Here is a 12,730-nt window from a genome sequence, read left to right as displayed (position 1 = left end):
CTCGATATATGCTAAAGGTTTACAGTTAAGCAGCTGCCAATATACAATTTGTATACCCACAAGTTGTCATTCATTAGAGGACAAGTCCTTCAAACCCTCTGCTTATTCAGAGGATATTTAAAAAGGGTTAAAAGCTTCCAGAGATTCCACAATAATCTGCGCTGATCCCATGGCATTCATTCACGTCAAACCATTCAAGGACAGAGCTAAAAAGGGGATTCTTTTAAATAATGACACCGTATTAGAATAACCTTGCCCATCGTTTCCAGTAACCAATGTAAAGGAGACTTATGAAGACCAGAGCAAAAGTTCTTCAACAAAATGTTAACAATTATGCTTTAAGGGTCCAAATCTAAATTTGAAAAAAGGGAACATTCACATAAAGTACTTAATATTTTGACTCCATGACCTTTCGCCCTACCATTGAAATGCTTTCCATCATAAAAAGAGATTTATCACGGGTTATTTGATGCTCGGTCCAGAGGTCGGTTATTCTCCTGTAAGGACAAACAACCCAAATATCACAGCAATGTTTGCGTGCCGACATGCCTTTGGTGGGTAAGAATAGACTCACAATGAAGCCTCACATCTCTCGTCTTCTGTTGTCTGAGAACAGTTGTTGTTGTCAGGACACTAGCAGAGGTAAGACAGGAGACAGGGATGGTAACTACAAGCTAATTTGGATCATCCCAGGTCGGCCCAAGAAGACCACCTATCTGGATTTTGACAGGGGTTACGTTTTAATGCCCAGCAGGACTAAGTTTAATGCAGACTGTAAACTCTTTTTCTTATGTGGAATTAAGTGGACTGTGTGATATCCAGTGTGGTTTTGTATGGGTTTGGAGGCCTCAATCTGCTGACATGGGGAAACAGACTGCATCACAAATGATCTTCATGACACTGAACAACAACATCACCCTCATAGGTACGTGCACACTTTGTGAATTTAATATTATAGTATGAATGTTGTTGCAATGTACACTGTCAAAAATGAAAAGTTGGTCCAATTTAAAAAGTTCCTTCAATTGGTAACACCTAAAATAAATAAGCTTATTCAAGCACTTTCTGGCTGTCACACAGAGCATCCGAAAAAAAAAATATAATCATATGTATATGCAGGTGCATTTTAGTTTGATATTTTATAGACACTGAGCCATTTTTAAGTAGTGTCCAAATAATTTTGGGGGCCACTGTATATGTTATATATAAACAAAGGTGATTCTGGAACTGATTCTGGTTTTATGCAACCTTACAATGCAGTGTGATTTACTGTAAAAAAATTATTTGTTGCACTTAAATTTTTATGTTTAATCAACTTGAATTTACATTTTATTTGAACTTTCTTGACTAGTTAAGAGTTGATATGAATTATAAAAATAAAGTTGGATTATTTTAACTTATTTGTTATATTTTATAGAAACTCCTCACTAGTCACATAATTTGAATTTAATTGGTATTTTTAAATTGATTAAACTTAAAACATGCATCAGGTTTATTTCAATGCACAGTGTAGTTATGTTAATTTTATGCAACAAAATATTACATTTGCACCATTTTTATGAAAGTTAAGACTGAATGGACCTGAAAATGTTAAATGGTGTAACTGCCAATTGTGCCAAAGAATGAGAAATTTTACATATTTTATCCACCTTGATGGCATGTAAGTGTAATCATCAAAACAAAATCTTTGTAAAATATCATATGTTTTTCGAAATGTAAATTTTAAAGAGTTTTTGTAATATTTGTCCTGACAGCTTTGTTTTCTAAATAATCTTTGACAAATGATGTAAAAATGTATGTAAAAAAAATCATATTACACTAAACTATATGATTATATTTTATTCCACATTTTTAATTAATATATTTATACTTTAATAAAAAAAATACTAGTTACACCAATTGACGCAGACTGGTTACACCACACTGACATTTTTGCAATTATCCCCCTTTCAAAATGAAATAAAACCAGAAATTTTAGACTTGGTCCTCAAAGAAGAGAATGCATGCAAATTTATTTTGAAACTTTACATTTAATTTATCCATACGGACACAAAATAATTAATGTCACTTCATTGACCCATAAAGTAACACTGTTAAACACAAAATGATCTATGTATGTACGCCATATAAATAACTATTATATGAAATAGTACGTGAACTAATCATTTGAAATATACACTCCAAAAAATCCTACACTGTAAAAAAATGCATCATTTTTGTCCAATCAACATATGTTTTATGTTACTTTAACTTAACAACTTAAGTTAAACGATTTCAATTTATTTTTATATAACTTAAAACTCAAAACTTAAAATAGTAATTGACTTGCAAAACCAAGTTGTTTTAACTTCATGCTGCATTTTTCCAGGTTGTTTCAACACATAAATCCAACCATTGGTTTAAAATAACCCCTAATATGTAACTATTTGACCCAACAATTGGCTGAAACAACCCACCATAAGTTAATTTAAACGTAACAATTGCGTTTGTCAAACAACAGTGTTCGTATTGAAGGGGGGGGGGGTCCTCCCATATGCATTGAAGGATATTTTTCTATATTACATGACTTTAAAATTCTAATGCTGCGCTGCCACAAAGCGATAATGTTCATTATTTTCACAATTTTGCTATAAACTAATAACTGAAATAAATGTAAACTCGCAAGTGCGCCTCGCACTGTTATCTGGAGGAATTGCCAGATTGTTAGATTTAGATTTAGAGTTGGGTTAGTTTTTTTTAATGCTCCACAAACTTTCACACTAATTTGAGGGGTAAAATGTTTAGGAGGGTGTTAGTTAAGAGTAATTCGGGGTTACTTTAATTAAAACTTTAATCCAGGATCACATCTTACCCTTTGTGAAACTCATCGACCCTATAATGACCCTATACTTAATTCAAACACTGCCCAACAACCCAGCGCTTTTTAAAGTATAATATTCCGCTTTAAAAAGTTTTGAAGATCATGACATGAAACCAATCCACTTAACATTATTTTACTCCACCCATTAGGGAAAGCCTGGCTGATCCTGGTGGTGTTCCTGAGGATCGTGATCTTGTTGTTTGCTGGATATCCCCTTTACCAAGATGAGCAAGAGAGATTTGTGTGTAACACCATTCAACCCGGTTGTGCCAATGTGTGCTATGACATGTTTGCTCCTATTTCCCTTTTCCGCTTTTGGCTGGTAGAGCTAACCACCCTGTGTCTTCCCTATGTGATGTTTGTCGTCTACGTAATCCACAAAGTCAATTCCGGGCTGGCTGTTGATAGCGGGACCTCCGAATCCATAAAAGCAGATTCGCTCTACAAGATCCACCAAGAATCGTTCAGGAAAGCATCACTTTGCAAGACCGTCGTAAAGGCCGAAAAGGGTCACGTTGAGCATTTCACAGGAGCTTACATCCTGCAGCTCTTGATTCGGATGTTTGTAGAAGCTGGATTCGGAGCTGCCCACTACTACCTGTTTGGCTTTCACGTCCCCAAACGCTTCATGTGCCAGCAGACGCCCTGCACAATCATGGTGGACTGTTACATCTCCAGACCAACTGAGAAGACCATCATGCTGAACTTCATGTTGGGGGCGGCCGCTCTGTCTCTACTGCTAAACGCGTGCGACCTGATCTGTGCCTGCAAGCGCTCTGTAAGGCAAAAAAGCAAAAGAAAGAAAATGCTGGTGGAGAAGATGTACGCGGAGGAACAGTATTACCTGGGGAGTGGGAGTCAAGCAGTGGACACCAACATCTCACCGGCCAAAGACACAGGAAAGTTCAAAAAAAGAGGGACCAGAGACTCAAGTGAGGATGAAGCTGCTTCCATCCTTCTGGATGATGATCCTCCACCAGCATCACCTTTTGGAGGAATACCGACGATTAAGGAAATGCCCGCCATCACCAACAATGACGATAGTAGCATTTACCAACCCAACCAAGAAGAAGGGATGATGCGAGGGACAAGTGAAGTGGCGCTTTGTCCTACTGAGCCTTTGGGGACTCCAAGATCCATTCGAGTTAGCAAACGTGGTCGTCTCAAGCCTCCTCCACCACCACGAAGGGACAAACCAGCCTCTCAAGGAGCGATTGATGTCTCGGGAACTACGGCAGTATGTGCTAGGAGACTGGGGCAATATACGCTTGTAGAGATGACCACCGGTAATGAAATACCAACTTGCGTTGGAGACGGCCAAGAGAAACGGTCAGAGTGGGTGTGACTGTCTCACCAGAATATCGCCAATATGAAATAATCTACATCATAAGCTTTAAAGTGCATGTAAGTTGGAGTGGTCAAATGAGAGACAACATACGGCCTTCAACATCCACCTGTCGCTCATGTTTGTGTAAGCTCATGCACATTCTTTCACCGGGCAGACAGTCCTTGACCAACCTTGCCTTCAACAAGCACGAAAGATGGAGAGCCAATCTAAAAACAAGTCTGTTGTAACCACACAAGATCCTTGATGTTGAATAGATAAGACAAACATTTTGCCTAATCTTGGGCAGGCACCAAACCGAAATGGGAATCTGGTTAAACAGGCCCACTCCCTGAGGGTACGATGGTAATTACTGCCTTAAAGGGCCTCCAAATCCTCTAGCTGTAGAGCTGGTTAAGTTTCAGACAATCGTGCAGCGCATTATGAAGCAATTACTGCTCGGGCTGTTTTGTATTTATGGTGGCGGCTTGTAACACTATTTCAAGGACCCACTGGGCTTTGGTTTGGAGGTTTACAGCAAAGACTTAAAATAGAGCCCCGAGTGTAACACGAGAGCGAGGCCACACTCGCCTTTTAGACTCTCAAAAGCTAGCCGCGGTATGTAAACGTTCGGACGTGTTAGCTTTGGACAGTCACCTGGACTGCAGTCCTCCTGTCTTCACAATGTCAGTCATGTGTCATATTAGACACACACCACCACCAGAGACTGTCTTTTTATGTCACTACCATATAGATGAATTAACTTTGGTCTTCTCTTTTGCCACGAGATGTGTACTTAAATTGATTTAAATTATTTTATGTCAGTGTTTCCTAGTTGTTTTGAATGCCCTGAACAAATGGCACTCCTTCTGAAATTGGTGGGGGGAAGGTTAGACACATTGTCTTTCAAATTATTAGCACAGTTTAACTTCTGTCAGTCATGCTGTGACTGTTATTGTAGTGGATTCTTTTGGACAGACCGGCAACAAAGACAATTTTGCCAGGAAATGTTTAGGAGCCACACGAGAGATTTATTTGCTGAATTGTTCCCTTCTCTTGTTTTATTAACATGACTATAAAACTGTTTAGATTATTAAAGTAAATGTGACATAATATTTGGCCGTTCTTTAAATAGATATATACTAATATAATATATACCAACATAAAACAGAACGTGATGTTCAGTCACATCCATGTAAAACTCAATCAATGTCACTGATATATCACACTGCCCTCTAGTGGATTGAAATGCATACAATTCAAATGCTCCAGAATACATTGTAAAAAAGGACAGCATTTTTGTCAAATCAACATGTTACTTTAATTTATAAAAAACAAGTTGAAAATGTTAATCTTAATTTGTTAAGATATGTCAACTTATCACAGGTCAAAACTTAAAAATAGTAGGTTGAACTGACTTCATGCTTATTTACAGTGTACTTGAATACTGCAGATGTTTGCACACCAGTGTTTTGTCACATTTACATTATTGCCTTTTGTCATCTTTGTTAGAAATGAATACAAATAACCTGTTATAATATACTGTATCAAATTCTACTTTTTGCTTTGCATGAATTTTATTGTACTGGTTTTGTGCAATTTTTTTTTATTGTGTATATTGCACATCATGTGTTTTATTGTATTGTTTTTGTGCGATATATATTGTGTATTGTGTATATTGCACATCATGTGTTTTATTGTATTGGTTTTGTGCAGTATTTTTTATTGTGTATATTGCACATCATGTGTTTTATTGTATTGGTTTTGTGCAATATTTTTGTATTGTGTATATTGCACATCACGTGTAAGTAATATTCAGAAGTATTTAATTTGTTATGGTTAGAAGTTTATTTTTGCCTTCGTGTTACATCAATTATTTACATGTTCACTGTATAAATATTTAAATGGATTTGCTAAACAATACTTTCAGTTTATCCTAAAATACCCCTGATGAAAACCAGTTTAGATTCTTCTCTTTAGACCTGTAGTTTTTTTTTTATGACAAATGATATATGTCGAGGATAGAGACTTTAAGTTTATGAACTTACTACTTTCAATATAACTGGCGTGAATGCTCTCAGTGAGATTTAATGACACCTGGCGGCGAAAGCTGTAACTGCATATATCTGAATGTTAGTAAAACAAAAAGAGGTCTAAGCAGGCATTGCCAATTTGCTTATTCTAACGAATTCCCAGCTTTTGGTGATCCGTATAGTCAGTATTCAGATGTTAATTGTTGTCCGAAGCTGTAAGAAGCTGTCACGTAACACCTGTTTTACTTTTTTTCAGCGCTGATAATGTTGGACCAATCACAATGGTTTATGATAACTGGATTGGGGATTTCAACGAATAAAAACACAGTATGTGTGCATAATTAATAATATATGGTGTTTGCATTTATTAAATGTAAAAGTTTACACTGTTTTGTGAATGAATTGCCACAATTAGCAATAAATAAATAATGTAAATGCGATTCGGCAATTTGGCTTTTTGCGCCCCCTCGTGTCAAACACGATTTAAAATCACAGTTGATGAGCTAGAATTTAGAAACATTATAAAGTCTGTCTGCACAGCACAGCGAATTGTTGGTAAAACTTTACAATAAGGTTCATTAGTTAAGATTCGTTAACTACATTAGTAATGAACTAATAATGAGCTGCACTTATACAGCATTTATTAATCTTTGTTCATGTTAATTTCAACAATTACTACTTTATTAAAATCTTGTTATGCACTGTGAACTAACATAAACAAACAAGTAAAAGCTTTATTTCTATTAGGCTAATAACATTAACAAAGATTCATAAATACTGTAACAAATGTATTGCTAATGGTTTGTTCGTGTTAATACATTATAATGTTAACTAATGAACCTTATTGTAAAGTGTTACCGAATTGTTTTACATTTAATGCATTTTACTATAGTTATGCACGTGGACGTCCCTTAATATAGGCCTAAACATCATTGCTGGATTTATGAAAGTAGCCAACATCTATAAAACAGTTATTTATACCTAAAACCCAATAAATAATTAATGACATGACATTTTTAATAAAAAAATAAGCTATGTATAATTTGAAAAACACGCATTGCACTCTGTAAATAAAAAATAGGCTAAAAACCGAACAGCCAAACTCCATAATATTTAATAAAGATGTAGGCCTATTGGTATAGTCTATACATACTTCCTTGTTGCTATAAGATGTGAAGAAATCTACATATTATATTGTACACAAAAAAAGTGTAGGTGAGACATTATACGTGGTTAATAAGTTAGTACAGTAAGTTTAACAGTAAATGCATAGATTTTAAATGTTTTCTTCAGATTGACCACTAGATGGGGATACATCATAATGTATCAGAAGACGTTTTTAGACAATTTTGTACATTGTGATCTGAGATGTTAAATACATGTATATGTACATGTTGAATCATGCACAAGCATTATTTTTGAGGGGCAAATTAAAATGTATAGAAGTATAATGAATTTTTGAGTTGTGTGTGAGCGCAAGTGAATAAAGTATACATTGTAAAATGTATGTGTTCACAAAACAATGGAAATTTATTAAAACACTAAAACCCATTTAAATGCAATATGCTTATGCAGTGAACTATAACCTTAATATACACTTCAAAATATAAACACAGTGATAGTAATTATATCATAAACTGTCCGAGTTGAAATTGTTTAATTTCTTGCTAATTTGTTAGGTAGATTATGGCCTCGGGTTTAGCTGTGCAAAGACTATTATGCACCAAATGGGCTTAAAACCGAACAAAAACTACAAAAACTTTCCCACAACAAAAAAACTGACAGAAACAAAACTGTTACCTATTTCATTGTAGCAATGTCATTCTTTGTCTAAGAAACTCCTTCAGTGTTTCACAAATAAAGATCTGTGGATTACATAAGGGACCACCTGTAGGTTTCCATTCAATGTCTCGGTGATTGTAACTACACTATTAATACCACAGCTGAAATTTAGGACCGACGTTTAGATAGTGTTAAAAAAAAATCGAACTGTCACAGGTTCTCTCTAACAAAACATGTCTGGGGCCCTCAGCTTGAAAACATTTCTATAACGTCGATCAAAGCACAACGGCTTCAAATTAGACATTATAAAAACTTGGCGCATCAGTCTAAAGGTTCTATCTACATGGCACCTTTATTCCAGACCTTAAAAGAAAGATCAAAGTTTTCCCAGATGAAAAGGGTCGGTTTCCTGCATTTAAACCTCATTCCCCAGCCCTCTTTTAGTAAATTAAGGAGCAAGCACGTGAAGAGTTCAACAATTACGGAGATTCTCCATCACAAGGCCCTTGTCTCTAATTAGGCCTCAGATAGCTAAAAAGAGCTTCTCCGCTCAACAGAACCCACAAAAGCATCTTTTGCAAAAGCATCTTCAATGGGAATGACCACAAAGAGCCCGGCACTCATTACCAAAACTCTCCCTTACCATTTAAAGCAGTTAGAAAAATTCAGATTCTTCAAAAAGTTTTTATTGTCAAAATAAAAGTCATATGTGGCATCTACACTATGTACAAATTTACAATAATTTTATAAATCTTCTTTTATACACAATTTACAAGTTTGTACATATCCATTGTATAAATACATTTTGCAATTAAAAAACAACAACCCGTATATAATAATATTAATAATAGTAATTGGGCACTAAGACGTTAAGGCTGATTTAAACCATCTTTGATTGTTTAGACAATTCAAAACTTGTCTCACAACAACGTTGCAAAAGTAAATGACATAAAATGCTGCAAGTTGGGGACATTTGTCTTACTCCACTAGGAACAATGTAATGCCCAAATTCTCCTTAAGAATTACTGATTGCATGTCATGTCCATATCAATAGAATGGAATTAGCAAAACGTAATTGTTTCTGCATTGCTGCATTGTTTCAACGAGTTCTCCAGCTAATAGAAACCATCAACAAGTTCATTTGTATGCAAATGGGTGAAAGACCAAGAGATCCGAGACAATTAGCAGGGATTCAAACCTGTGACAAAGGCATCTGCTTGGGGCATGAGACTGAGCTGGCGGTACCGGACCTCCACGTTAATCCCGTGCTCACGTCACTATACATGGACCCACCGGAGCCTTTACTGCCCCAGCAGCAGCGTGTACAAAAACTCCTCCACGACTCGAGGGTCTTTCCGGACCACGTCCACACACCAGACGTGATGCCCACCAGAAGGCACATAAAGTATTTGAGCATAAAGACGGCATAGTCCGGCCTCTTGATCTCTTGCTCCAATAAACACGAGCAGTTATGGGTGACTTCCCAACTTTGTCTATTATGCTGCTCGTAAAAGTAACACGCCACGATGATGGTGGCGGGAACCGTGTAGAGCACCGTGAAGATCCCGATTCGGATCATCAACTTTTCCAGCTTATCAGTCTTGGTGCCACCCTGTTTAATGACGCTCCTGATCCTAAACAGAGACACAAATCCAGCCAGGAGAAACATGGTGCCAATGAATAAATAGATCACCAACGGTGCCAACACGAAACCGCGCAAGTTGTCCAAATTCTGGTTACCCACGTAGCAGATCCCGGCCACCGGATCGCCGTCCACGGAGCTCAATGCCAACACGGCGATGGACTTCATGGACGGGATAAGCCAGGCTGCCAGGTGGAAGTATTGGGAATACCCGGCGATGGCCTCGTTGCCCCATTTCATGCCCGCTGCCAGGAACCAGGTCAGAGAGAGAATGACCCACCATATCGAGCTGGCCATCCCGAAAAAATAAATCAACAAAAACACGACGGTGCAAAGTGCGGGGCCGGTGGTCTCGTAGTGAATGTGCTCCACGTCGTACTCCCGATTGCACGCCACTTTCTCGTGACCGGCTATTAACCGTACGATATAACCGACGGACACAAACATGTAACACGCCGACAGAAAAATAATCGGGCGTTCGGGGTATTTAAATCGCTCCATGTCGATTAAAAACGTCGCGACGGTGGCGAATGTGGATATGAAACACAACACCGACCAAAGTCCGATCCAGAAGGCCGTGAAGGTCCGCTCGTCCTGGGTGAAATACGGGTTATGACACGGCATGGCGCAGTTCGGGATCTGACCCGTCTTTACGCGGTTATACAGCGGGTGTCTGTCGCTGTTCACGGCCACCATCGGCGCGCGGCACTGGCAGCCAGGTTCGCACGGCTTATTCACTTTAGGTCCGACACCCGTTCGCCCGTTTTTCTTTTTATGCGGGTTAAGGGGTTTGCTGGGGTGGTTCGTGGGTTTGGAGAGCACTGGTGATAGCGTAGTGGCGTCCGTTCGGTTGTCGTCCATGCACAGGATGTCCGTTGCGCCTTGCACGGGCAGCAAATCGCACCTCATCCGGTCGGGCCACGGAAAGCCGTACTGGCGCATAAGCGGAGCGCAGCCCGCCTTGGCTCGCTCGCAAACACTCCGGCACGGCGGCAGGGGTTTCTTATAGTCCTCCAGGCATATGGGGGTGTACATGCTGCATAAGAAAAACTTCAAATCCGGGGAGCACTGGATCTCCACCAGAGGCCAGAACTGATGCACCTCCAAGCCCGCTTCATCCTGCGTGTCGTGGTTAAACTGGTTGGGCATGTAGGTGTAGTTGTAGCCGATGCCCTTGCACAGGGGCACGGCGATCTCCTGACAGGTGATCTCCTTGGCCGTGGTGCCGCTGGACCTGGGCAGCAGGGCAAGCGCAAGGAACAGGTATATCCCCAACAGGTAGCACTCCATCCTTTAGGTCCTGTCTTTTTGTCCTGTCGATAAAACAGCGCGGGGTTGGAAAGAGCTCGGTTCAGATCTTGAAGGGCCGACCCATCTCCGCTTCACTTGTTTGGCACGGAGTTGTGGTGGGTTTGCATACCGTGCGGTCGGAGAATAAATAGCCCTCGGAGGCAAAATGGCTGAGGGTGTATATTTAATCTCCAGTTTGCTCTCCTTATGCGCGATCCGGCGAGTCTCTTCTCAGCAGGTTTACGCTTCAAAATATCGCAAACTTCTCCGTTGAAGGGAAACTCCTGGTTTAAATGCGATTTCTACATTCGCCGTGTTGACGAGAGCCTTTCTCATACAAATCAGTGCTGGGGATTACAACGCGCGAGTATAAAAGACAGCGGGACAGCCACGCCTCCCGGCGCGCCACCGACCAATCATAACGCGACGGGGGAGGACCGCTGTGATGTGTCAATCAAGTTTCCTCAAGGTGTACACTTGCAGCAACAATTATTTCTTGTGCTTGTACATAAATTTCATTAAAAGAGACAAATGTATGCCGGAAGGAGGCGATCAAATCAAAAACAAAATTATTATAAATAACATTATAGCAAAACATATTTTATTTTTATTTTTCATAATAACATTTTTGTTATTTAAAACTTCTGTTTGGAAATATATTGTCACATGTCTTGTGCAATCTGTGTAGCAAGCTTTTAAGAGGTTAGACAAGGAAATATTATTAAAAAAAATATTTAAAAGGTTTTAAAAATACAAACATTAAAACGGCATTGAAAATAATTATAAATTAAATATATTTAAATAAATTTTTTCACATACACAGTTATATGCAAATACAACCTTTAGTGAAATGTAAGGCTGGTAAGCTCTTTTAGACTGTTCAGTATTTATATATTCAATGCATTAAATGAAACACCCTTTAAATGTGTGTTTTTGTGAATTTATGCAATATTATCATGATTAAAGCTTATTATTTTTTTTGCTTATCAAGTTTATAAAAAAAGTGTCACATGCATAAAAAATAAAATGCAGCAACAGTCCATTTAGACCCCCTAATGTATTGGGGTTAATTTGTGAATGACAGGGCCTAGCAGGGGGTTGTCCTGCTGGTGGAGCGGGAGTTGATGTTTTAATGGAGGTGTGGATGCACAGAGCTCCTGCAGAGGATGTAATTACTGCAAACTCAAGAACAAGCAAAGCAGTTTGTTAAACAGTGGCGATGGACAAGCAACCCCTTCCCCCAACTCATTATCAAGAGCTGTCTTAAAGGAAATGCAATTTAATAGTAAAATTAAAGAGCGCAACCGATTGATTAAAGAGCTCCTTCACAAAAACATTCACACTCAATAGCTACAAAAAAGTTTTTTTAACAGATTTTTTTGTGTGATCTCTTTGAACTCAATGCTTCAAAAGGCCCATACGTCCATCAAGAGTAATTACATTACCTAAATGTAACATGTATAAAGCCGTTTCCTATTCTACAACTGTAATGATTTCCATTACAAAGCAGCGATGACGTTAAAGGGGACATCGTGAAGCTAAAACCTGTTTTTTTTGTATATCTCAATAATTATTTTACTCCTTTCTTTTGCATGGATTTAGGAACAGGTGTGCCCTCTGTGGCAAATGCGGGCAGATGAAAAGTAGAATCACTTTCACTGATTACGTCCATTATTCCCAAAGCTGTATTGATTAACAGGAAGATAGAGCGCGCTCTAGTCTCCGGCAGTTGGAGCGTAACCTTTTACCCTGGATCTAGCCCAGCTCCGGCCTGGCTTGGGTTACATAGTGCCCGGGCA

General features: G+C 38.7%; 2 protein-coding genes across 2 annotated transcripts; one reads left to right on the top strand and one right to left on the bottom strand.

Annotated features, from left to right (window-relative positions):
- gjd4 (gap junction protein delta 4) lies at positions 1–5,578 on the top strand. The gene is made up of 2 exons (XM_055182316.2): positions 1–925; positions 3,010–5,578. The coding sequence occupies exons 1-2, from the start codon at positions 766–768 to the stop codon at positions 4,203–4,205; spliced, it is 1,356 nt and encodes a 451-aa protein (XP_055038291.2). The 5' UTR covers positions 1–765; the 3' UTR covers positions 4,206–5,578.
- Positions 5,579–8,669: 3,091 nt separating this feature from the next.
- Positions 8,670–11,295, bottom strand: fzd8a (frizzled class receptor 8a). Its single transcript, XM_055182314.2, has one exon. The coding sequence runs from the start codon at positions 10,929–10,931 to the stop codon at positions 9,192–9,194; it is 1,740 nt and encodes a 579-aa protein (XP_055038289.1). The 5' UTR covers positions 10,932–11,295; the 3' UTR covers positions 8,670–9,191.
- Positions 11,296–12,730: the final 1,435 nt, after the last annotated feature.

This window comes from Misgurnus anguillicaudatus, chromosome 25, assembly GCF_027580225.2.
Source record: "Misgurnus anguillicaudatus chromosome 25, ASM2758022v2, whole genome shotgun sequence".
In the NCBI taxonomy this organism is placed as follows: Eukaryota; Metazoa; Chordata; class Actinopteri; order Cypriniformes; family Cobitidae; genus Misgurnus; species Misgurnus anguillicaudatus.
This window is presented reverse-complemented; position numbering and strand designations above follow the sequence as displayed.

Bases quoted from the DNA above. Each gene is read 5' to 3' on its own strand.
- gjd4 (XM_055182316.2), top strand. From the start codon at position 766: ATGCAGACTGTAAACTCTTTTTCTTATGTGGAATTAAGTGGACTGTGT. The intron at 926-3,009 runs GTACGTGCACAC...TCCACCCATTAG, and splicing joins CAACAACATCACCCTCATAG to GGAAAGCCTGGCTGATCCTG.
- fzd8a (XM_055182314.2), bottom strand. From the start codon at position 10,931: ATGGAGTGCTACCTGTTGGGGATATACCTGTTCCTTGCGCTTGCCCTG.